At 51.6% G+C, this 25,790-nt stretch overlaps 1 protein-coding gene across 7 annotated transcripts in view; it reads left to right on the forward strand.

The window, feature by feature from the left end:
- SHB (SH2 domain containing adaptor protein B) overlaps positions 1 to 25,790 on the forward strand; it is a 127,020-nt gene that overhangs the window by 46,301 nt on the left and 54,929 nt on the right. For 6 of the 7 annotated variants that reach the window (XR_004971220.1, XR_004971219.1, XR_004971218.1 and 3 more), the window contains exon 2: positions 1,482 to 1,602. The exons of the other annotated variant lie outside the window; for it this stretch is intronic. Coding sequence is in view for 3 of the 6 variants with exons in the window: in XM_036330316.1 (XP_036186209.1) it covers positions 1,482 to 1,602 (121 nt within the window). In the remaining 3 variants the exon portion in view is untranslated. The remainder of the gene's footprint in view (positions 1 to 1,481; positions 1,603 to 25,790) is intronic. 7 annotated transcript variants of the gene reach the window in all.

Consider the following 25,790-nt stretch of genomic DNA (forward strand, 5'->3'; position numbering starts at 1 on the left):
ACCGCTGAGTGCTCTGCCTCCCATTGGCCCCCGGCTGCATGCCAGTGACAGGGCCGCTGCCCGCTGTCCCTCCTCTGGCATCACATTCCGGGCAGCTGGAGGTCACTTGTTCACCCTGCCAGGGCTGCTGCCACAAGCTGCCATTCGCAGGGCAGACAAAGGGGGATTTTCCCTTCCCCTGGGTTTTTAGGCCCCTCAAATGCCTTACATTCCAGGAGCTAGGAGAGAGAGGGGGCTCCTGTGGTTTCTAATTAAACCCACAATTTAAATAACAATTCATGTTACCCCAGGGTTGAGAGAAATGCTAACCTACCCCCTCCCCAAAGAGGCAGCTGGGTGGCCCTGGCTGGGAGGTTGAGGAACTTGCCCTTTGCCAGATGTGTGACCAAAGGGATAGATAATGATGGAAGTCACAGTGGATTTGTGGAGCTAGATGTGTTAAAAGGGAACCTGTTTGGTGGGTTCCTGTCCTTTCCCCTTTGATAAGTGTGCTACTCAAGAAGGTTAGGAAGTAAGAAATGGGAAGGAAAGTTGTCGTGTTTACACCTAGCCTCCAACTCAGATTTTTTTACCCTTCTCCAGGGAAAATGTGGAGCTTGGTCTCTGAAGTGTTCATATCCCAGATGCTCACCATCTCATGGGGTAACCCCACCCCCACCCCACCCACACTGTCTACCGCCAGGTGACTCTGTCCATTTGTTGTAAAACTTTGCTATTTTCTGAAATATAGACAAGTGAGGAGGCCAGGAAGGGCCCTGGGAGCAGAGGGTCTGCCCAAGGGTCTTAGTCTAGCCCCATCCTCCACTGGACCTCAGCTTCCCCATCTGTTACAGCAGGTCTTTCCATGTGTTGCTTCCAAGGCCCTTTCTGGCCCAAGCAGTCCATCTGTCCATCCTGAGCTGCTTTTGTGTTTTCATTGGGCCCGTCTGGGGCCACAGTCATCTTTACAGTTCGTTGATCTCACCAAATTGTTGTCTGATTACCCAAGGCGTGGTTATGTTCCAGATTTGGGGGAAATGGAACGCTGAACATAATTATCTCTACACAAGCTCTTCTATGCCTCAGCCAGCACCAGGAACTTGTCAGCATTTCCAGGCTTCTGCAGTCTCCTTTCCAACTTTCTTCCATTTCCATTCCATTAAATTGAGCAATTCACATTCCCAAAGACACCCTCCAGGTTCTTGCCTCTGTGCTTCTCTGCCCAGTTGCCCTTCTGTTCTCACTTGACCTCGCCCAGAGCCGGCCATGCTGCATGTACAGGCTCAGGCCCCTCTCTTGTGATGGAGCACTGCCAGTGAGGGTCCCTTTGTCACCCCTGCAAGAATTGGAGCTTCCTGAGGGTAAGCAGCAGCTCTGGTTCCTGCCTCCCCCGCGCCTCCTTGCTGGTGTGGTGCAGGCTCAGTTTGTGTGTGTTGGAGCAGAGCCTGGCCGTGAAGCAGAAAGCCAAAGGTGGACTCACCCTTGCATCTTCTTCCCTGCAGGTGATTATCGCTGATGACTACTCAGATCCCTTTGATGCCAAGAATGATCTCAAGAGTAAAGCGGGAAAGGGGGAGAGTGCTGGCTACATGGAGCCCTACGAGGCCCAGAGGATCATGACAGGTAAGCAGAGCAGTTGGCACAAGGACTTGAGCTCACCCGGGAGGCAGAGAGCCCATTCCTGGACACATGGATGGTCCCCAGCCAGCCTCAGCAGGGGGAGGTTTGTGCTTTCAAGGTGGCGGTTGGGAGGCTGCAGTGTGTTTAATCTTCACCACAATCTCCCAGTTCATGTTCACCTACATCAGCAAGAACCTGGCAGGGCACAGTGAAAGTCCAGACACTAGGGTACCAAGAACAGTAACCAAAATAGGGACAGAGAAGTAACTGGAGAGAAGAGGGGTAAGTTCTATTGGGAATTTCTGACTGAAGAAAGATACAGCAGTTGAGATAAAAAGCTTAACTTGGAGCTTCCTAGCAGCCAGGGCAATAAAAGAAGCAAGCTGGGTCACTTTCTTTCATTACCTAGTAGAAGGGGACAGACTAGATCATTGGGGACAAAATTATCCCCGTCCAAATATGAGGAAACCCTTGTTTAGGGGCTGGACACAGCCTAAAGAGCCCTTGCTCTCCACCTGGTAGGTTTATAGGTAACAGACTCCCCCCATGGCTATTTTATATTGGCCCTTAATGACAAAACCTTGTCAAAGCAATTGCTTGGGGCCCAAAATAATGTGGCCAAACGTCCAGTATCCTGAGGGCCTCTTGTCTAGCCAGGATAATGCCCAGAGCATCTAAGAGAATGAACCACAGACAGGTGGTTATCAGCCCTCACAGACTGACTGGCGGGGAGATCTCAGGCAGAGGAGAAACCCTCCACATGTGTCCTCCTGGCCCAGAGGGCAGTCCAAAGACAGAGGAGCACCTGTGAGGATTGGAGCAGGTTGGGAGCCACCCCTAATTTTGAGGCCTAGTGAAGTGGTGTTCTGTATGTCTGGGATTTGGGATACAGATGCCTCCCTCTGTGGCCCTCTGTTGTTTGGTGTTCATGATGTCTTTGAGGCCTTTCGCATTATTCCTCCTGAGTTAGAAGAAGGAAAGGAAAGGAAGCGCCATTTACGGAGCACTTAGTGTATGTGGGGCCCGTGCAGAATAGAAGGTCGTGGGGCTGTGCAGACTGTAGGACAACTGCTGAAGAACCTGGGTGCGCGAGTCCAGGCCCTGCTTCCAGGACTCTGCCTCATGCTTCTATTCATGGAAAGCGATTCTCTAGCCCCCAGTGTATCCCCCGGAGTGCCAGGCCACCCTGTGAAGGGCCAGGGAGTAATTGACCAGCGGGACTTAGGCCACACTCCTAGAGGGCCACCCCTCACACTCACTCCCATCTTCCTCATCTCTCCTGGCAAAGGGGCCTCTGCGGGGCAAGAGGCAGAGAACTGCTTGTGCATTTTAGTGGACCCTCCTAGGGTCCTGAGGGAGTCTCCAGAGACTCAGGAAACTGGGTCTACTGGTGCAGTCTTCAGCTCAACACTGCAGTAACACCTGATCCTGCTGTCATATCCTTTCACCTCCCATGTACACCCCCGTTGGCTCAGTGGAACGCCAGCTCTGTGGCAGGGCCGTGGAGAGCTTTGGCCCTTCAGCTCTGGCCAGTCTTGCATCCAGCAGACATCAGCCCGGGCTTATAGGAGTGACTTTGGGACGCTAGCACATTCATATGTCAGGGTCAGCAAAGGATCTTCAAGGTCATCCAAACCCAACAGCCTCATTTAACAGACAGGGAAACTGAGTCCAGGGAAGGAGAGGGACTTGCCTAAGGACACATAGTAAGTTGAAGGCAGACTGCCAAGTGTGGCCTGGCCTTGGCAGGGCAGTCTTTGGGGTGGAGTACTGGAGGAAGTGTAGTGTTTGTGTTTGACGCTGGGGTATCCGGGACACGAGGAAATGGCAGGAGCCATCGGAGACTGGCTCCCAGGCTCTGTCCTGGGCCCTTTGACATACACACCTCACCATTTCCCTGTAAAATGCTGTCTCGTTTTACAGGGGAGGGAAACTGAGGACAAGTCACTTCCCTCAGTTTCACAAATAGAAGTGAGGGGCTCAGACCTATAGTATCTACAGAACATGCGGGCAGGGAGCTGAAGCGGGGGCGGGGACATTTGCCAGCCTGGCTTGTGCTAGTCAGTCCTGGCGAACCTTTTCATCTTGCTTGGCCTATCTCTCGAGGTCAGGTTCTGGTCTTGATCTTTTCCATGCCATCTGGACCTCAGTTTCCTCATGTATAAGTGTCTATGTATTTGGTATCCCCAAGCCAAACCTCTGATTGAGCCGGTAGAATCAGGTGGCCTCCTTCCAAAGCCATGCCTTGCATCCCATTCTTTCCCTCTTCACACCAGTCTTGATCCCAGAGTTAAGGGCCCCAGATGCATAGAGACCTGCTAATGTGTGAGAAGGGTGCTGGGCTCTTAGGTCAATGTGGGTACCTGGGTGGGTCAGGAAGCTTAGCCTATTGAGGGCTGCAGTGTCCTCATTATAAAGTAGGAGGGCACACAACACTGACATAGCCTCAGCTGGAACCAGCAAGCTTTGTTTTTTGTGGGGGTTTTTTATGATTTTTTAAAATATATTTTTACTAGAGGCCTGTTGCACGAAGAGATTCGTGCAATAAGCCTTCCTTTCCCCTGGCTGCTGGCACTGGTTTGCCTCTGGCACCCGGGGCCTAGGCCTTCGCTCTGGCCGAGTTCTGGCCGGAGCCGGCCCAGGAAACATCAGGCCTCGCTGCTCCGCCGGCCCCAGAGCAGTGAGGCCTCACTGCTGCGCCAGCCCCAGAAACATCAGGCCTCGCTGCTCCACAGCTGGAGCCTACGTATGCAAATTAACTGCCATCTTTGTTGGTGGTTAATTTGCATATCATGCTGATTAGCCAATGGGAGGTGTAGCGAAGGTATGGTCAATTACCATGTTTGTCTATTATTAGATAGGATTGATTTCAGAGAGGAAGGGAGAAGGAGAAAGAGATAGAAACATCATTGATGAGAGAGAATCATTGATCAGCTGCCTCCTGCATGCCCCCTACTGGGCATCGAGCCCACAACCCAGGCATGTGCCCTTGGCTGGAATTGAACCCGGGATCCTTCAGTCCCCTGGGCAAAGCTCTAGCCACTGAGCAAAACCAGCCAGGGCAACGAGCAAGCTTTGCACATGTGCATGAGATTGTTGTTATTGGGGAGCAGAGGGCCTTGTTGGTCCTTTACTTGGAATTAGGTGTTATCGAGTTCTCTGACCAGGCCCTGACTACCTGGAGGTGGGTGGCCAAAACAACAGGACAGTGGAGCAGGTGGTCCTCAGGCCCTCTGCAGTGCACCTGGGCAGCCTGCCCTGGAACCCTTGCTGCACCCTGTTGTGTTAGAGACTAGATACGTAACCTGGGAAGACACTGCCACTGCCCCTAGGAACTTCCATAAAGCAGGGTGACAGGCCTAGATCCAGGTACATGGAGGTGAGCAGGTGAATCTCCAGAAATTCAGAGTTTGGGCCATTCAAATGGGGTGGGGGTGGGGGCGGGGGTCAAGGCGGTGGTGGTGATGAGAGCTGGATCTAGCAACCTAGGCAGAGGGAAGAGCTTGAGCAAAGGCACGAGGTGTGGGATCTTTTTGCTGGAGAGAAGAAGCCAGAGATGAGGCTTTTGATAGGACAGAATAATGATAGAAAAAACATAATGATAATGATGGGGCAAGAGCTTCTAAAGATTAATTGGATCATAAAGCCCTAGTTCACCTAAAAGCACAGAATAATTCTCAACTAGGATCCTTTCTCCTGAGGCCTTCAACCCCATTTTACAGATGGGAATACTGAGACACAGAAAGGTTAAATAATCAGGAAAAGCACACCCTCTGGAGCCTGCAGCTAAAACACTCTCACATCTGTCCTGTACTCCCAGAAGGTCTGCAGAAATAACTGGCAATTTTACAGTTACTTAGACCCCCTTTTTATGTGTGACACCCCACCTCCAACATCCCTTATAAAATTGTTCAAAGTGTCATCTCACAGGATGATTCACATACATATTAATTGAAGGCATTTTCCCATCATTTTTAATATTATAAGCAATTACACATCAAGAAGTCCTTAGCATGTTTTTATTATTAAGTCAAGTTTATAGCATAATAAGAGGAAATTAAAGGAAAGCTATTTCACACAGAACCTGCTACCCTGACGTGGCTGTTCTCCTTGCTCACAATTTCTGCCCTTTATAAAACTCCAGGTAAAGTCGGTCATCAATTTTAAGGTGGAGGGGGCATCTTTTTGTATCTTCTTGTTCTCTGTCATAGCCTCTTCTGGCAGCAACAGACTTTCTGAGAGAATGGTGGTGCGTATCATGTTGAAGACTCTGTTACAATTGTGGCCTATTGCAGGAGGCAGGAGGCAGGAGGCAGGAAATGTGGGTTCTAGCTCTGGCTTTGCCCTGGTTTGCTGGGTGTCCTGAGGCAAGTTGCTTTCCCTCTCTGGGCCTTACTTTCCTCATCTGGAAAGTCAGATTTTGCCTTCTTTCTAGGGTGCCATGACGGTCTTTATAAATCCTCCAGTTCCCTGTTTCTCTAGCTGTCAAGGTCAGAACTGCACCTCTTCCTGCCCCACCCCCACCACCTCCTCATGGTGCCAGCCCAGGTCTTGCAGGTTGTGAGGAAGAGCTGGCCCTGGCACCCCCCTCCCCCCAGGAGCATGCATGCTGCCTTCTTGCAGGACAGATAGTGCTGGGAGCTGCAGGTTTGCACCGTTCTTCATAGGCAGGCTCCAGAGGCCCTTCCTAGAGCTCCTGTTTGAATTTTGGAATAAAGCCCCCAAAGACCAGCAAATGCTTCTCAGAGAAGGGGGTTGTTCTTGAGTTTTGACTGGGTTTCAGAGAGGTCATCTCTGGCCACCCTACCTGAAATTCTACCTTTCTTGTGTGTTTGACATTATCTCTGCCCCCTGCTTCAAGGCTGTGCTGTTCTCTGGTCCCAGTAGCTGGGAAAGTAAACTGCCTTTCTTTTCTTTTTTTAAAAATATGTTTTTATTGATTTCAAAGAGGAAAGGAGAGGGAGAGAGATAGAAACCTCAATGATGAGAGAATGATCAATTGTCTGCTTCCGCAGACCCGCAACCCGGGCATGTGCCCTGACCAGGAATCAAACCATCATCTGGTTCCTGGGTTGACTCTCAACCACTGAGCTACACCAGCCAGGCAAAGGGCCTTTCTGTCTGGGTCCTGAGTCCACGCCCTCCCCAGTTCCTCACTGTCTGTGGACTCTGCTCCCAGAATGTCCATGCACTCGCCTCTTCCTCACCTGGCCTGCTCTGTCTGCAGAGCTCTGCTCCCCAAACCATCCCTCCCAGTGCCCCTTCGCTCCCCTCCTGCCAGGCTGCCTCTGTCATCCTCTGCAGGCCCCATGCTCCCTCCTGGTCTGCCCTCTCCCCAAGTCGCCTCAGGCTCTAGCCTGTCCTGGTGGTCACAGCTCCCCCCTGGCTGGGGGATGTCAGGATGGAACTATCCTTGAAGAGCAACCTCTTCTGCCCAGCATCCTCTTTGTGCTTGAGGTTCATAGGGGCCAAGCACTAACTGGCCAAGGTCATATAGCAGCAAGCTGCGGAGCCGGTCTCCTGACTTCTGTAATCTAGAGCTGCTGGGCCTTGTTTTGAAATGTTTTGAAACCTGCCCTTACACCTCCTGGCAGATAGAAGGCTTGGTCATGGACTGTGCAGAGTTCCCTGGCTGGTCTATCATTTACCAGAATGACTTACCTACCGGACAGGAAGAAGATAATCAAGTGTAAATAGATTTTGTATTAGTCACCCGATGACTTTCCTAATCTTGAGAAATAGCTTGGCTCACACACCCAGCCAGCCTGGTGGTGCTCCTGGCCCAGGAAGGCCTGGTGGGAGGGGAGCTGAGGGGAGAGGAGCTTGAAGGCTAGGTTTCCATGGTGACCGGTGGGCCCATACTGGCGGTCACTTCCTATTCTCTCACCCCTGTGCCCCCACTCTCCCTTTTGACCCTGGACACTGAGTTTGCCCAGCTTTTCAGGAAGGTTGTAACAGGATGGAATAGGCCACAGAAAGCTGACAGTCATTGAGGATACACCTGCCGTGTGCCAGACTTCCCCATTCCTGCCCCTGGCCTTTCAGAATCCCAGAGAGACATGAAAAGATCTCATGGAATAGAAACTGGTGGAAATGCCTGTTTAGAAATTGACTCAGGGCAACTCCGGTTGATTGGCAGCAAAGCTCCTGGCATCCTTCACCCACCCAACAGCGCTAAGCAGGGTGTGACACAGTTAGGAAGTTGTTTAGGAAGTTGTGCCCGCCTGGGTGTGTAGGATGGATTAGAGCAAAGAGAAGCAAGAGGCAGGGAGACTGGTTCTGTGGCTCTGTGGCTACGACAGTCATCTAGGCCAGGGGGCTGAGGCCAGAGCCAGGGCTGTGGCTGAGGACTACTGCAGGCGAAGCAGGAGCTGGAGTGAGTGGGTGGGGTAGCAGAGCTTGCCAGCCTTGGAGTGCAGTGGGTAAGAGAGAGGGAGAAGCTGGGATCCTGGTGATTGGGAGGATGACAGTGTCAGTTACCTGGTAGGGACTGTCCTATCCAAAAAGGGGAAGGAAGGTTCTTGGGGGAGGAGCCAGCGGGCACCTTTGCATTTGTGTGTCAGAGGAGGGCCCAGGTGCTCCAGGGGCCACACTGGGGGCATCTGGGAAGAGGAGCTAGTTTGCAAGACTGTCCAAGGAGACCGCCTGCCAAAATTCCTGCTCCTCCAGAGGCCTAAAGAAGGAGATTCAGTGATTTGCCCCACACCCTATTATTTGACTAATTAATCAGTACTCTCCTCTAACAAGGGCTCAAGCTGGCTTTCTGGGCATTTATAGCCATGGCAGAGGGCTGTATTTAAAGGGTACCTTTTATAGACGATGCCAGGAATCCCCCCGGGGCTCTGGGAGAAAGCAGTAGGATCGTTTCCATTTTACAGATGAGAAAGCTGAGTAGTCATATAGGCTGACCAGACTGGGCCCCATTCCAGCTCCCCTCTCTGCAGGGTCTCTGCCTGCTGTTCTGGATGCTGAGTAACAATGGGTTTGCATTTTTTTTTTTTTTTTTTTTTATGCAAAGTCTTTCCACCTATCGGGTAACTTGGCAGGTGCCTCAGATTTAGTCGTCAGATCTCCCCTCTCCTCCCCCCACATAGTCCTGCCTTTCAGCGGGCTTGGCCCCTGTGTTTTGATGTGGTACACTATCTCTGGTCCTTTTCCAAAACATAAATAAATAAAATGCCACTTCTTCTTTCTACCTTCCAGAAGGCAGGCCTGTAATTGTACCTGGCAATCTAAAAAATGACGCACCGGAAGAGTCATCTCCCAGGGCTCAAGCTTCCTGGTTGGTCCTCCCTATTCTAGCTGCTACAGTCTCTCTTTGTGTGATCATGCTGATACAGCACTATGCGCTGTGTCGTAATTTATCTGCTGTACTGGGGGCCCCTGGCGGGCAAGGACCACAGGCTGGGAACCCTTGCCCTCAGACTGTCAGTGCCCAGAACTTTATGGTGGAGAGTGTCTCCAGATCAGAAGTTGTGTGGTGTTGGTGAAGTATTGTGCAAGTGATCAGTAAACTCTTCCCCGAGCATTAAAGCTCTCTGATCCTCACCCTAGCCGGTTTGGCCCAGTGGATAGAGCGTTGGCCTGCAGACTGAAGGGTCCCAGGTTTGATTCCGGTCAAGGACATGTATCTTGGTTGCGGGCATATCCCCAGTAGGGAGTGTGCAGGAGGCAGCTGATCGATGTTTCTAACTCTCTATCCCTCTCCCTTCCTCTCTGTAAAAAAATCAATAAAATATTTTTTTTTTAAAAAAAAGAACTTATAAAAAGCTCTCTGATCCTGGGCTCCCACCCTCTGGACTGTGCCTCTGAAGGTTCACTTCCATTGCTGGGCGTCATAGGGACTGGCACATACACTTATGTCCCCAAGCCCCAACCACAGCACCCTCCAGGAAGCCACCCTCTCCAACATCCCATCACCAGATTGGGTCCTTTCAAGTCGGTACTGTCCTTGTCACCCTTTCTTGTCCCTGGTGTTGCCACCTTCCCCACCCTCTTTCCCTGAAGCTGGTGCCTGAGTGCCCGAGCCCTCATCTTCCTCACATGGTCAACCTCATCATGCCACACTCAGCCCTAGCATCTTGTTTGCCAAAGCTGGGACAACCTCTGGCCTGTCCCCATGACTTTTCCAACCCTCATCCCCCAATTTTCCAACACAGTCCTGGCACAGAATGGGATGGAGGGGGAGCCTGTCTCCTGTCATTTGGCTCTATCTTGGTCCTTTTGCTCATGCTGTGCTCTTCCCTCCTAATGCCAGCCGGGCCAGCCCGCTTAGGGGTGCCTTCTCTTGAAGCCCTTCTGCACATGTCTGACCTCCTGACCTGCTTCTTTCCCCAACTCCCATAGGTTTTCAAATCAGAACCAGAACGGATGGCATGCAATCAGAAACCCTGTCCTTCAGAGCACCCCTCCTCAGCCTCCCTAAATCCCAGGGAGGCAGTGCATGGGATTGTCCTCATTTTACTGGCGACAAAGCAGGAGGAGAGGCTTGGGCAACTGTCTGGGGGTGTCAGGGAGGATTTCTGGCATCCTGGGAACTGTGTTGCCAAGGCCAAACCCTCAGGTGATCTCAGTGTTGGGGGAGGCCCCCAAGCTGAGGAAACACCATGGGTCTGAGGAGGGTAGAGACAAGGATAGGCAGCCCTGGGGTCAGACTGGATGGATCTGTGGGGCAGGGGTGGTCCCAGCAACAGCTTCACAACCCAACAGAACTAAAAACAACCGCTGGGTGACAGTGTCCCTCCCACATACTTTCTAGGGCTTTATTTCTCCTTTCTGCACTATTTTGCATCCCTTTGCTCAGAGCTGCTAAGGAAAGGTTTAATTCTGAGCCCAGCTGCCTTTAGCGGGAGGGGGAAGGGATAGTTTCTGGGGGCAGGGGCAGTGTAGAGCCAGGTAAAATGGAAGAGGGGCAGCCCAATCCCAGGTTTCTCTCCCCTCTGAGGAGGGAGCTTTGCCAGCATCTGTTGAGCCCCTGCTGTGCTGGGAGGTGGTGTCCACCTGGACCTGCCCACAGGAGGGCCATTGTAGTGGGAGGTGGCCGTGTAACTGCAGTCAATCCCCGGGGTATGTCAGGTGTGGGCATAGAAGCTTGTACCTGGGGGCTGCTAGGGAGGGTGTGGTCTGGTCTGCTTGGGTGGAGGTTGTGGGTTAGAACATACTTCTCCACCTGATGACTGGGCTGGGAAGGCATCCAGGGGAGTCCCCCAGCCCCATGCTCTAAGGGTAGACCTGGAACAGGAGACAGGGGCTTGGAGGACTGGCCCCACAGATGTTTTGCTGAGGAGGGCCTTAGAATTAGGGCCTTAGAATTAGGCAGGTAGGCCCTTAACTCGCCTACCCCTCCCTGTCCTCACTCCCACCTCTGGCTCAGCACAGGCGACAGTGCAATGGAGCCTTACAGAACTGAGCCTCAGAGGAAGCTAGGCAATGTTTTCATTATTTTCATAATTTACACCCAGGAATTAGGAGGAAGGGTTTGTTTGTTATTAATACACTCAGCCTGTTTATCTCCTAGACTTGAAACTAATTTTCAGCTGGACCAAGATTTACTATAAATTCCCAAGGCTCCTAGCGCTCATGAAAAGCTCTGGGCTGCCTTTTGGGCTTGAGCCCTGTGCCCCACACTGGGCTCCCCAACGGAAGGGCAGAACCTTTGGGTCTGGGACCCGGGTGGAATCGCCTTTGGTTCATTAAACCCACAGGCCTCTCGCAGCCTCGATGTCAGGCTCTGGAGTGCGGAGCCAGCTACTGACTTTTACCTGAATGATGTGTGATGCTCTTCAAAAAGCTTAAACTTGGTGTTAAAACCTTTCCCCTCGCTGGAAATCTTCCTGTACAGGGTGAGGATTTTGTAGTGGCACTGGACTGGGGGGCTGTCTGGTTGCCCCCATGTTTTGTGGGTGAAGAAACAGAAGACCAGGGGGCAAGTGTAGCTGCTGCCCCTTGTGTGGTCCCAGCAAAGTCCTGGCCCAGGGCTCCTCCCAGTCACCACGTGTAGTTCGGTGACTGTTGCCAAGCAAGGCCTCCTGCAGCTATTGTTCCCTTGTGTCAGGGCAGCTCATTACCTATAAAGGATCCATCTCCTCTCCTTAGTGCAGCATGTGGCTGGCACCCATGGGAGTCGCCACCTCTATCCAGGCCTGAGAGAGGATGAAGAAGGCCCTCCCCCTGCCTGCTCCCCTGCTGAACCCCACCTGTGGTGTCCATGGCTCTGCCTCCAGGGCCCTGTCTTCAGGGAGCAGCGATGTCTTTTCTCTCTCTGGGGCTTAATAGTCTTCAAGGAAAATGTCTTTGTTTCAGGAACTCTCTGGGTCTGTGGAAATTTCTAATTAATAATGTCAGATTAGTTGGCTTTTCTCTAGTGTTTTCCAGGACTTGGGCTATGAGTTATATGTGTGGGGTTATTGTCATAACAGTGTATATTTTCTTCTCCTTTTACTGACTACAGAGCACTTTCTTAGACGTTATCTCATTTCATCCTCAGAACAAGCCTGGAGGCAGCCCTGTTATTCTCGGTTTTGCAATAGAGAAACTGAAAAAGAGAGAGTGGAGGCAGCCTGCCCATGGTCACCCAGCAATCAGTGCCGAGTAGACTCAGGTCTCGAGACTCTCAATACAGGGCTCGTTCTTTCTTCCATCACCCAAAGCCTCTGCTCTGAGCCAGGTCTTGCAGGGGGTCCTTGAGGATAGAGACAGCCACAGGAGCTCCTGCCCTCCAGAGCTCACAGGCTGGAAGGCCAGGGGACCTCTCATCCACAGAGGCCTCCCAGGGTAAGTGGGGGTGAACAACTGAGTGTTTGAGTCAGTGTTCTGACTGCCTTGGTGGATGCTGGGAGAGAGGGCCCTGTGTGCCTGTGCGCATGTGACTTCCAGGGGAACTCACCTGACCCTCTGGGGCCACCTGGCCCTCTTTCCTGCTCTCTGAGGCTGCCTATCACCCCAGTGCCCCTGGCACCTGGTCTCATCCTGCAGCGAGGCAGGACTGAAGAGGACACAGCTCGGGGAGTATGTGACCCAGCTCTCCTGGGAAAGGCTTACAGATCAAGCCATGCAAAGGGCTTGGCCCACAGAAGCTGCCTTAGCTACAAGATGGAGCTGCCCACTCTTCCCATCCACAATGGGGCCTGTGTGTTTTTGCACACAGGGCGAAAAAGGCGCAATCTTTCATGTCTGGAAAGAGCCCTGGGTTTGACACTAGACGTGGAGCTGTAATTATCGTCTTTAATTACACACAGTGCCTCTGCCAGGGAGACTGCTTGGTGATTATCTCCTCTCCTGACAAGGGTGGTTCCGTCTTCCTTTATAAGTACCGACATAAACACACACGCTCACTTGAGGTTTCAAAATTATGAAAGGGCCATTCAGAGATGCCTACCAAGGACCCTGGCTCCTTTTCCAGGAGAAATGGGTGAGCCAGGTATCAGCCATGCAAGTGCTTTCTTGCCTGCTGCTGGAAAATAATGCCCATTGACTTCCTGATCTCTAAACTGGAAGAAAAGAAAAACCTTTTCCTGACCACCCCCTCCAAAGAGCAGAATTCAGTGTAACAATGCCTGTTTTTATGTTGACATACTGAGACCATCCGTGTTCCCTTTATTCTCACACTGCTCCAGGGTGGTAAACACCCCAGTTATGTAGGTGGGGAGATGAAGGCTCAGAGAGGTTAGGAGACTTTCCTGAAGTCACACAGGAAACCAGGACCAGAAGCCAGCACTGTGACTGCAAACCATGCTTCTGCACTGGTAGGGCAATTTTTGTGGTAATATTTTGAGCTCCTTCTGTCCTCAACTCACTGTGGGGCTCACATGTGGCAAGTACAGATGCTCAGCTACAAGCTTTTGAGGGCCAGAGTGCATTGCACTTTATAGGGCTGTAATGAGGGCAGTCCCAAAGATTTGGGAGGATAAATCATGCGGGAGACCCCAGATGAACTGCAATTTAACCCTGCGTTGCAGAGAGAATCAGGCCTAGCAGGGCTGGGGCCCAGTGTGCAGGGGCTGTAGAGGGCCTGTGCTCTCTGCCCCCCAGACTGCTCTCCAAGCAGGCCATGTGGCCCCTCACCCAGCCAGGGGAAGTGAGGATGAGGTAAGGCGAGTGATTCGAGAAGGCAGATTCCTAGGCCCCTCCCATTACAGACTCTCCCTGGAGCCCCCAGAATCTGCTTTTTAATACCTGGGTCCATGATTCTGGGACAGATGGTCCTATGGTTTGAGAGGCCCTGGTTTAGCCTGGCGAGAGTCTCCTTCAATTCCTGACACTCTGGTCTGGTCTGCCTGTGGCGCTTTTCTTCCTGACTTCTTGCCCCATTCTCTTCCTGCCGCCATTGCAGCAAGGTGGACATCTGTCCTGGTGTCTCCTTGACATTCCCCATGCAAGTCCTGAGCACCTAGAAACCCCCACTCTGGGGATGGACAGCATGAGGCCCAGCCTTGAAAGCTCCTCTCCTTAGCTTCACGGAGCTGTGATCTTACAGTGAGAATCCTGTACATCTTTGAATGGCCAAACAACAGGAGCGTGCGGTGTGGTTAGGGGGAAGAATCATGCGCTGAAGGACTCAGGAGCTCAACCCAGCTGCACTGGTTCCTGCTGTGAACTTGGGAAGGCACTGCCCCTCTGGGGCAGCAGTTTCTCCATCTCTAAAGGCAGGGCTGCAGCCTGGTCCTGAGGTGACTTCAGTGCTGACCTACTCTGATGCTCGGACGACACAGGAGTAGCAATAAGGCACACTAGACGCACACGGGTCCCACCAGGCTCCGGAAATGACTTCCCACAAACCGAAAGCCTCCGTCTGCTAACCATCAGGCTTGGCTGAGGCTTCAGGTGCTTCTGTCCACTTGTCACCAGTTGTGATCAGACCTCCTCACAGCATGTGACACTCGGTGTCTGCAGCTTCCACTCGGCACCCTGGAAATCTGTTTGGGAGCTAAGTCACACTAGATTCCCTGGGGGATGTCTTTCCACCAAAGCCTGCTTCCAAATGGAGCATAATTTTACTGTATCTACTTTTAGGAAAATGTTTTTAATGTGCTCTAAAGGGCTGTCACTTTGCATGTGCATCATCTGAGCAAAGAGGAGCAGCCTTGAGCTCCTGGTGCCCGTAGTGTGGGCACAGTGCCCTGCCCTTCACCCATGCGGGGGAGCTCGAGGGCCCACATGCTGCGCCCCCTCCCCAACACACACACACCCTTCCCAGACCCCTCCCTCTCACTGTCACCAGATGATTTTCCCAATGTCCAGCCATATTGCTCCCCTGCTTATGATCAAAGTCCAAACTTTCCAGGCCTTCCTCAAGCCACACCTCCCTCTGCATCCCCGGGAGGATCTCCAGGCTCTAGGCAATGCCTCAACACCTCCCAGCTCTCTCCTGTGTCAATTCTCACGATCACCTTCCCCTCCTCCGAGGAACGGTCCCCAGCCTCCTTGATGGCTTGATACTTCCCTGTCTCATTCTTGCTTTGAGTCCTGAGAGAGCCTCTCCCTCCTCCAGCATCCTGGGCAGGGCCTGAGTGGCTGATTTTGAGGCTGTGGGAGCAAGTGCTCTCCCAAATTTGAAAACAGGCCATGCAGAGACTGTTTGTCTTGCTCAGGGGAAGATGTTGTGAGTCTCTGGGGCGTCTGCAGTTCTGGGGGATTTACGTTTTATGGAGCCATTTGTGACTAGGAAGCCTAGGGCAGCGGGTGATTGTCTGGTGTGACCCAGGCCCTGATGCTTCCCTCCCTCCTCCCCCTGAGCCTCCGGCTGCTGGTCCCTGCGCCTTGGGATTGTAACTCTGAGGTCCCCGAGCAACAGGAATGCTGTAAATCCTTGTCTTCTTTTCTTTTACAAGAAGGCAAGTGAGCAGCCTGTCGCTTTACAAGGGAAAGAAGCTCTGCCATCGCGAAACACAGCGAGTGCCTGTCCCCTGGCTTTCCTGCCTCTTGTCTATTTTACACTCAGTGGTCCGTGAGCCAGGAGGAAACGCCTTGTGTTTGTCCCACCCCCATCTCGGGACCCTCTGTCCTTCAGCAGGGTGTCCTGCCCTGACCTGATGTCCCTGAGGTCCTGTTGTCCTTGTTGCACAGTGAGAAGCTCCTTTCAACCGGGACAGACTGACTGTCAGCCTTGGGGAAAGGGAGCAGCGATGCTGCAGCCTCCGTCCCTCTGTGGTGTGAAAGGCACAGGACTCCCTGTGTGGGCCGAGGCCGGCGGGCCGAGGGGGAGCTACAAGAGGATAGTGTCGGACATCACCCCTCGGCCTCTCGGGTTGGCCACAAAGATAAGATGGGGGGTACAGGGAGGCAGTGCTCCAGGAGAGTTTGTCTAGTCAGCAGTCGTTTTATGGCTCTGTACCAGTTCTGGGGGGCAGCCGTGGACCCAGGCCAGGCACTGGAGTGTCTCAGACTTTACTTCGTGGGATGGAGGACCCACAGACATGGTGTGCTCACTTGGGTTCCTAGGGAAAAGTTGGCAGGAATGGCCTCCCAGGAGTCGAAGCTTGTCCCACATCTTTCGAGCAGCCTTGGAAGAGGGGACCAGCATAGTGACCCTGGGAACCCACCAGTGGTTTCACAGGCGCTGAGCTGGGACCTGAGGAAACTCAGAGGTGACACCGTGCAGCGGACAGGGGAGGGTGCCTTGCAGGGGGAGAGACAGCCTGTGCCATCCCCTGAAGTTTGTGCAGGGCACATGGAAAGGCGTGGGGTGTAGTTCTGAGCCCCTGGAAGGGATTTGGGCTTTACCTGGAGGACTGTTGGGAGTTATTGAACTGTAACTTGCCCCCTCCCCACATCCCATCCATCATCTCTTCTTGTCCCTGAATCAAATCATTGAGCTCATTGAGACCCTGCTGGTACCAGGCAGGCACTGGGCCACTTGGGCAGGCAGATCGGTAGCATAGAGCCTCTGCTCCCAGAAACCTAGGTCAAATTGGAAAATTAGCCCAGGATCAGAAGTTGAGAGCAGACTCGCAGGAAGTTGAGAACAGAGTTAAAGCCGGCACTAGAAGAGGCCTTGGTGATTGATTGGCAAATGAATGGGACAGATAATCAGTGCCAGAGTGGGCAGCAAAGGAGCAAAATGCCTCCCCAGAGTGGGTTAGGGACAGCACTTAAGGGGGTGAGATCTAAGCCAGGCCTTTGAAGGCCTTTGGGTGTTGAAAGGAAAGGTCATCGTTGGGGTGGGGGAGTGGAGAGCAGGCTCTGAACTTGGCCCGGGGCCTGGCACCGAGTGGAAGCACTGACGCTGTGACTGATGGGGAGCCAGCTGGTGGTGTAGAGATGAGGGTTTTAGACTCTCGCCTAAGTTAGCCAACCTCCCAAATATTTTTAGAGAACTGTTGTGTTGTGTGAGTACTTAAAACAGGCCTGTGCAGTCTGGGCACCTAAGCACGAAATCACAGATCCTGCACATGCCCCGGCCCCGGACCTGGGTTAGTGAGCCTCCATCTGGGCTGGCCAGGCTGCTCTCCCTCCTGAGCAGCCCCCACTGGGCGCCACAGCTGAGCTCGGAGGTTGTGAGGCAGGTGAGGACCTGGACAGCTCTTAGTTGTGAGGGCAGAGGGCTTCAGATCCTCCTGAAAACTGAGACCATAAATCAAGCCTGTGGACAGGAGACCACCCTGCAGCTGCTCCCACCTGCGGACCACAGCTGAAGGTGGGCACACAGAATAGCTGGGATCAGCTTGGGCATTTTTCAGAACAGCCATTTCCGGTTGTCCACCACATAGAGAAATCTCCACAAAGGACCCCAGCATGGCTCATTTTAAACAGCGGGAGCTTCCTGGTAAACCTTGTAAGAGGAATTAGTTGCAAATTAAGCCCCCAGGAAACAGAATGATTTGACCTATTGTATAGAATCGTTGGATGTGAGCCAATTGCGTGTTGAAAGACATCTGCCTAAAATGATGATTTGGCTCTTAGAATAGTTGATTTAAGCCATTCCTTCTGGCAGATATAAGGGAGTGCATGCAATTGAGTGTTTTAAGGACCATGACCGTCTCTACGGAGTAGATAAGAATGGCGGGAAATAGCCGACTCCCTTTGGGTGTGTAACTAGGGTCCCTGCAGGTGCTGGGGAGTTTTCTCTATACATTTGCTCTCCTAATTTTGAGCACCCCTCTTCTCTCTGCTGCCCATGCCCCCCACAATATTACTCCCACTATTAACATACACTGATTGTCAATGAGGAAAGCAAGCTAAGCAGAGGGAGGCATCCTCTGAGTGGCGGATGAATGAGATTTTAATGGACTTTGGTGACAGATCCTCAGCAGGACCCCTGAGGTCCTGTCCTCACTCAGGCTTGGAGCACGCTGTGACCACTGCCTGCCGAGGAACTGTTCTACAGGCTGGCAGCCAGTGGTCAGGGGCTGCTGAAGGCCTCCGTGGGCCAGCCCCGCTGAGTTGTCAGGACGCGGAGCAGCAGAGCCTTCTCCAGGTCAGCAGTGGGCCTGGTGGGGGAGATATCCGGCCCAGAGGTGGAAACACCAGAGGAAAGCTTGCACCAAAGGGGAGTTGAGAGAGATTCCTTGGGAGGGTAGGATGTTCTCAGGAGTCTCAGCCTCTTTGTCTCACCAGGATGAGCACGGAGCCCTCAGTCATGTGGCCTGTGGCTGGTGCCTCCATCAGGGGGACGTGAGTGAAATCTGAAGTGCGTGTCTGTGTGGTGGCAGCTGTAACGTGACAGCTGCCGCCCTCCCTCCCCTCCTCCCCGGCTCCCACCGCCCCCACCTCGTTTGCGAGCGAGGAGGCTTGTCTGGCAGCATCAACTCAGCTGTCATACCACATCAGTTTTTGTAGGTTCCCAGCTAGTGGAAAAGTGCCAAACGCGAGCAGATGATATACTTAATGAAACGTTCAGGAAGAGCGCTTCGGTTCCAGTTATTAGGGGGTGTATGTGTAACATAAAGGCAGTCCTTTCCCCAGAGCCGTTCCAAGTTCTATGGGGGGGTGTGTCTTGCAAAAAAGTGTGTCATGTTTCTGAACCCAGGAGTCAGATCATGCTTTTCAGAACCTTGTCACACGTTGCAGGGTCCTTCTTTTAGGGAGTAAATATCGAAACTGTTGAATGCCGAGCTAGAAGTTGATTCTGTTTGTTCAACCTCGGTGGAGAAACACTGTACAGACTAATGTCAGAAAAGAAAAATGAAATAAGATGTCTTCTCCTGGTGGACATAAACTGATTGAATGGCGAGTCATTTATACCAGATGTCAGCTAGGAATAAGGTTGTGTCTCTATCTGTGCACGTGGATGTGTATGCCGCCCTAATCTGTAACATCTGCGTAGGGTTTTATGGTTTACAAGCCTCTTTTATAACCTGTCTGGTTTTATTTTATCACAGCCCCGTGAAGTTGATATTAGTATTCTCCCCACTCCAGAGCGGAGGAGCTGAGGCTCTGTGGGGACAAGTCGCTCTCCACATGGCCCGAGCTGGTCAATGCCAGGGCCAGGGCTTGGACCCATCTCCTGGGACCGGTTCCAGATCGTGCATACCGTTATACAGAGCTGCCAACGTGTTCTGTATCTGGGATTGAAGCACTACACTATCAGGGAGAGATAGAGGCTAATCATTTGAATAATGTTTGCATGTATTCCAAGATGGACAAGGTCTGAAACTTACTTGAGTGAGGGGTAGGGCAGAGCTTTCTGTAGGTTGTGGAGCCGACAGGTCACAATACTTGGGGTTGACCTCAGCCCTGTATTGCCAGCTTCCTAGTTCGAAGAGAACCTTAAATTCCAGACTGCAGGCAACCCCTCCCTTCCAAGTGAGACCACAATCTTGGGCTCATATCAGAAATTCCATATTTCTCATTAGTGAGTCCACATTAGTACTTCAGTTATTTTTAGGTGGGAACTTTACATTTTCTGTTTTATACCACTTTGGATTCCCTACTTAGCTGGGCTATATTTTCTGTCTAGCAAAATGTTGGAGCTGCCTTATTTTTAGCTTTTAGTTCATTTTTCTTCCTGTGATTTTCTTTTTCTCCTAACTTAATACACACTCAAATAGGCTTCCTTTTCCACCCCACCCTCCCCCAGTCCTCATTCACTGGGTCATAAGACTTAATCCAAAAGCCACTTGCTAAGCCCCATCTTATTTCAAGGAAAAGGAAGAAGAGTCCTCAGCAGGCCTCAAGCATCTGCTGATTGTCATTTTTAGTCTCTTCCCCTGTCACTCACCCCGTGTGCCCCTGACTTCTGGCCGAGATGCTCACATATACACACCTGACAAGAAATGCTTCCAATTCCTTCACCCACCCCACCTCTACAGAGAAAACCTGCTGACCAGGGTGGGGCAGGCACTCTAAGGGACTCAGGCATTAATCAGTCTGCTAGAGGGCCTGTCATATATGCATGTGACTCTGCATGTGTGTGTGTGTACATATATGTGTACATATACATGTTTGTAAGTATAAGTGCACAATATATACCCTAGTGCTCCCCAGACCCTTGGCACTTGATTCTGGCTCACAGGTGTCCCAAAGTTAACACTTGTCCTAGGGCTTGGGGTTGATACCAGTGCATTCATTTACTCCACCCTGTGTATGATGGCAGTAAGAGTCCAGTCTGAAATTTGAGGAAACGGGCCTGGGGGACCTGACTAGCCCAGCCTCCCAACACAGGATAAAGTGCAGTGGGTGGACCAGGGAAGTGCTCACCCCTGGGTCTCCTCAGAAGCCTTTGATGGCTCCCCATTGCTTAGCCATTACAGCGTGAGCCTCTTAGGCCAGAGGTACTTGAGCAGATGACGCACTAAAAAGCCCCAGAGAAGACTGTGTTTTAGGCTGTGAGCTTCTCTAGGGCAGGGGCCAGGTTTCATTGATCAGCATTTCCCCATAAACCAGCACACGGGGTGCTCAGTAGCTGAGCGATCCAGCAAAAGAATGAACTAGTGAAGTAGCTGGTATCCGGGCCTCCACCGTCACTCTAGTGTGGCTTTCCAGTCAGGACTCTTGGTCCATTTCCTGAAGCACATCTCTACTTGCTGGATGGGCAAGAACTTGTGCTGCTTGTAATCCCTTCTGACCCCTCGGCAGGGAGCCCTTTCAGGAGGCAGCTGCTTCGGTGATGGGCATCGAGATCGAGACCCACGTCACCCTGAGCACGCCCCCTCCACAAAGGGCGGCCGGTTTGCTATCAACCATCTTAGGTTGCTTTTTGATTCACAACTTGTTGATCAGCATTGGCTGATGGGAATTACCTGGCCTTGTGACTTAGAAGAAAGGGTATAAGTCCCTGCGAGAGCAGGACCTTTTGCAGATCCCAAAAAGTGATCAGGCCTGTTCTTGTAGCTGTGTGTCTTGGGAAAGCTTTTGTCATCTGCGGCTTAGACTGTAACTACAGTTCTTTAATGTGTGTCTATAAATCCAGCGCCTCCACGAGGACCAGCAGCATGTTATGGGGCCATGTTATAATTAAATGTACATCTTAGAGTTAAAAACCCAAACGTAATTTCCTCTGAACTCTGTTTCCTAAACTGCAAATGTGTCAACATGACAAGAAATGGAAATTGTTAAACGTTCACAAGAGCAGAAGCTGCTGATCTAAACCCCATCCCCCTGGAATGTTAAGCAGCAGATGCAGGGATTCCGCAGCCACCGTGCTTCCCAAAGGCGGCAGGGAGCCTTAAGGACCCCAGCTCGGTCCTACGACCTCCCTGTCCCAGCCTCAGTTTCCTTATCTGTCCTGGGGTTAATATAAAACTCCTAGCACAGTGCCTGGTTCAGAGTAGATACTCAACACGTGCTGTCACAACAACAACAGTAAAGGGGGTAGTTTCATGTGCCACAGCTGCACGTGAAACTTCCTTAAAATTTTTTTTAATTAAAAAATTTAAAGAACATTAAAAAATATGTGCTCTGGGTAAGAAAATTTGGCATACAGGCTACAGGAAATAAAAGGTGCAATCTCTCTCCAAAGACAAGCATCTGTTGTATTTTCATGTAGCCTTTTTCCCATTTGCTGACAAAAATACACATCTCTACATAGTGCAAACATTGTTTTCTACATAATGCTATCCTGCTACACCTTGCGTTGCATCACAAATCTTGTCCAAGGTCATCAGTTCTGTTGCATGGCTCTATGTGACCACAGCACAGTGTACTCAGTCCTCCCTAGTCATAGCCTTCAGCTGGGGTCCTGTTTTTCATTGTTACTTCTGTAGCAAACATCCATCCATGTACATTTATTTCTGTGTGTGGGTCTGGGTATTTCTGTAGATTAAATTTCCAGAAATGGAACATCAGGCCACGGGGTATTTAATTTTTGTTAAATCCACCAGTTTTCTCTCTCTGAAAAGGCTATCTCCACAGTTTATACTCCTCCCACTAGTCTATGAGCACAGTTCCTTTTTTAAGGTAGATACATTTTAAAATATCTCTTTTCTGTATTAAATTCGCAAAAGACTATTGTTCTCTCGGCCCATGTTTACAGAGCATCTGTGGAGCTGTGTTCTGTGCTCGGAATCACAGGGTGTGTCAAGATGGGTTGGACTTGAACTTGGCCCTCAGCAGTGGGGGTGGGGGTGGGGGTGGGAACTGAGCACACAAATGTCTGGAGCTCTGGTAAGAGAGTCTGGGGGCCCCTGGGCTGAGGAATTCTCACACTAACATTGAGAGCGTGGTGGCTGATACGAGATGTCAGGAACACCTTCCCAGCTTCTTAAAGGGAAGTGCTAGTGATGGTGTCGGATTCATCTGTGAGCTGCTGCACGCCACTCTCGTGCTGTGGGGTTCAGGACATGGTGTCCCAAACCAAACAGAAACCCTGACTGGGAGCTCTGGGGCAGCAGCGCTTCAGGCTGGGCATCCTGGAGAGGAGCCAGTGGGAAAAGAGATGGCTGTCTCCACTCCGAATCTCAAGGCGCCTCTGCTCTTGTGCTCCAGGCGTTAATGACACCTTCTCACAGTATGGGGTCTCTTCAGGACACTTTTTTAGGGCCCCAAGGAGGAGCTGTCCTTGCATTTCCCAACATAAAAGTATTCATTATCCAGATGTTTCCTTCCAAATAATTCTTGAGATGGTTGTGTGAATGGTGTCATCTGTGATGGCTATTGACAGGAAAAGGCTGCTTGAAAGTGGTTCTACAGAGGTAGCTTTCAGGTTTCTAATTCTTGTGTGTAGCACCCCCACACACACCTTCCCCACTCCTCTTCCAAACAAAACAAAAAATAGAATCGATATTTTGTGTTGTGACACCAAAAAAATACAAGATGTGACAGTAAAGTTGGACATACCAGTAGGTAGAAATTGTGCTGATTTCTCACTCTGTGGCTTGGCAAGTCCCTTCTACTCTGGGCTTCCCATTGGCCCCCTATTACATGATGAGGTTCTGCCTACCAGGATCTGTTTATAGTCTGATGGTTATAAGCCCCAAATAATGCAAAGGGCCTGTGGACAAGAAAGTGCTGTTTGGAGTGAAGGGAGTCTTGCTGTTGGTCTTTTTTATTGTGTGGGTGGGCCTTTGGCAGGTGGTCATTCCTGGGCCAGGTAGGGATCTCCCCACCCTGAGGTCCTGATCTTGCAGTGGCTCTGCTATTGTTAGGTCTCCAGAGGGCAGAATTTCAAGTCCCTCTTAGGGAGGCGATGCTTGGCTGCATCCCTGTATTTTGGGTCAGGACACGTGGGAGATCTCCTCTGCATTGGGATAAAGAGGTTTTGTAGACCCAGCTCGCTGTGTTGGTACACATACTTTGCAGGAACTATTTCTTGAAAGGGGAATGGACAGGCAGCCCAACCGTGGACCATGTACTGAGCATGTGGGAAGTACTCTTCATAGAGGCATGTATGTATTAGTCAGGGTTCTCCAGGGAAGCAGCCAATAAGAGAGATTTATGATAAGGAATTCGCTCACACAGTTATGGAGACTGGCAAGTCCTAAGACCTGCATGGTGAGCCAGCAAGCTGGAAACCCAGGAGAACCCATAGTTTTATTCCTGTTCAAGTCTGAAGGCCTGAGAACCAGGAGAACTGATGGTGTAGTTTCAGTCTGAAGGCTAGCAGGCTCAAGTCCCAGGAAGAGCCAGTGTTTCACTTGGAGTCAAAAGGAAGGAAAAAGGCCAGTGTCCCAGTTCAAACACTGTCAGGCAAGAGGAATTGTTGTATTTGGGCCTTCAACTGATTAGACCAGGCCCACCACATTAGGGAGAGAATGTTTTACTCAATGTTCTGATTTAAAAGTTAATCTCATTCAGAAACACTCGTAGAAACACCCAGAATGTTTTGATCAAACGTCTGGGCTCAGTCAAGTTGACACAAAGTGAGTTATCGCAGGCAGGAGAACGTAACTGTGCGTTGGAGGGGAGCTCACCAGGCAGGGCTCTCATTGCATGTGGAGGTTAAACTTGGGAGGAGTTTGCTGGAAGGTGGTTGGGATGCTGAGGCCAGGGACCCCACATGATGGTAGGATGGGTGCTCCCTCATATGTCCCCTTCACATTCTGGAGCTGTAGCCCTGGACCAAGAAGCCTGTGTAAACATCCACTATTTGAAAAATCGGATGAAGGGACTTTGGAGCCAGAGCGGCCTCTGAGACCATCTGCTATACCCCTTCCTGCTTCACCTGCAAGGAATCTCAGTCCCATAGACCATGCGGTTGTCTAGTCACACAGCTGGTCAGCGCAGGGCCAGGCTGGTATCAGGCCGGCAGCCTTGTCACCATCATCCAGAAGGCCAAGGTTGTCCAAGAACCCAAGGGGATAAGCTCCTCTATTGAAGCAGTTCCAAAGCAGGGAAGGCTGGGGCAGAGAGCTTGCCAGAGCTCAGCAAGTTGCTTCCGGCCAGGCAGCTGTGCTGGGCACGGCACAATGCCAGCAACATCCCTCAGCGTGAGACAATGACGTTATGACCAGCAACAGCCACCACCAGGTGGGTTTGACCCATTTGGCTGCAAACCTGGCATGTGGCAAGGGGTACCTCCTCAGGTGAAGGGAAGGGTCATGCCTAGAAGGGGCCTTGTCTCTGCCCTGGGAGGCTGGCACTCTGCTCCCAATGCCAGTTTGTAATCACTTGCTTAGGGCCAGCTAGACTGGGACAGCAGCATGTGTTGGCTGCCCCTCTGAAGTTTTAGAATGTGCTGGAATTCCCCCTTAACGGGCAGCTCTCCTCCTCATAATATTGCCCTTGGCTTTCCTCCCGACTGCTTGACCATGATTTCTGAAGGGACCTGTATATGGTCCGAGTCAGATAAACCTCGATGACCTATTACCTGCCTGGAACAGGGCGGGCTAGCACCAGTGGTGAACACGTTGGTATTGTTTTGGACCTGGTAGAGTAGGGGAAGCACCGACTTGGATCAGAAAGATGGCGTAGACAGCTGCAGGGTTAAGAAGTTGAGCTGCTGGGATTTAGAGCCAGGCTGCCTCCATCCTTGGCTTGCTCTATGACCACCTTTACAGTGGCGATGTCAACAGTAGCCCCGCATAGAGGTGCTGTGAGAATTAAATGGAGGACTGGATGCAGTGCTCCTAGCACAGACCCCGGCACAGCATGCACTCAGTACTCAGTAATTCTTAGAGTGTTATCGAGAGTTTAGCCTTCGAGACATTGGCTGAACCACTCAGCTTGTCTGAGCTGCAGGTGGGGAGGGGCTTGGGTGTGGTCATGGCTCCTCCAAGGCTCATTCTGGGGGACCATGAGAGCAGGCAGGTGCGACTAGTCTGTCCCCCGTAGCTTTATCACATTAGCATGTAGCCAGAGGCCTCTCTAGAAGCTGAGACCTCATCATGCCCAGCAGACTGGAAGATTGCACCAGTGGGCGGCTGGCCCTCTTTATAAGTACGACCATCAATACTCAGATGACACAAGGCTGGACTCACGTCTGGCTTGATTGCCAAGGCCCCAGGCAGTCCCTGCTGACCCTGGCCTCTGTCTGCAGCACAGAGGTCAGGGGGTACCTGCCCCTCTCAGGGTTGACCTGAGGAGGCTAGTGCCATTTCCACCTCTGCCCCTCATCCTGGTAGAAATCCTCATTTCCGTGTTTGGGGCTGTTGGCAGGGGTGTGTTTTCTTGCTGGATCCTGGGCATCCTCTGTCCACTTCCTGAAAGGGTGGAGCCCTAAGTGTTTGCCCGTTGGACTTTCAGGTCATCAGTAGCTGATTGCTACACCCGGGTGTTTCCTGCCAGCTTCTAAAAAAGACTGCTGTGTGTGTGAAAACGCAAACCTGATTAAGGCTCCTGGTCCACATTTTCCAGTTTCCAACCTCTGAGTCTGCAGC

Source organism: Myotis myotis, unplaced genomic scaffold (assembly GCF_014108235.1).
Source record: "Myotis myotis isolate mMyoMyo1 unplaced genomic scaffold, mMyoMyo1.p scaffold_m19_p_12, whole genome shotgun sequence".
NCBI lineage: Eukaryota > Metazoa > Chordata > Mammalia > Chiroptera > Vespertilionidae > Myotis > Myotis myotis.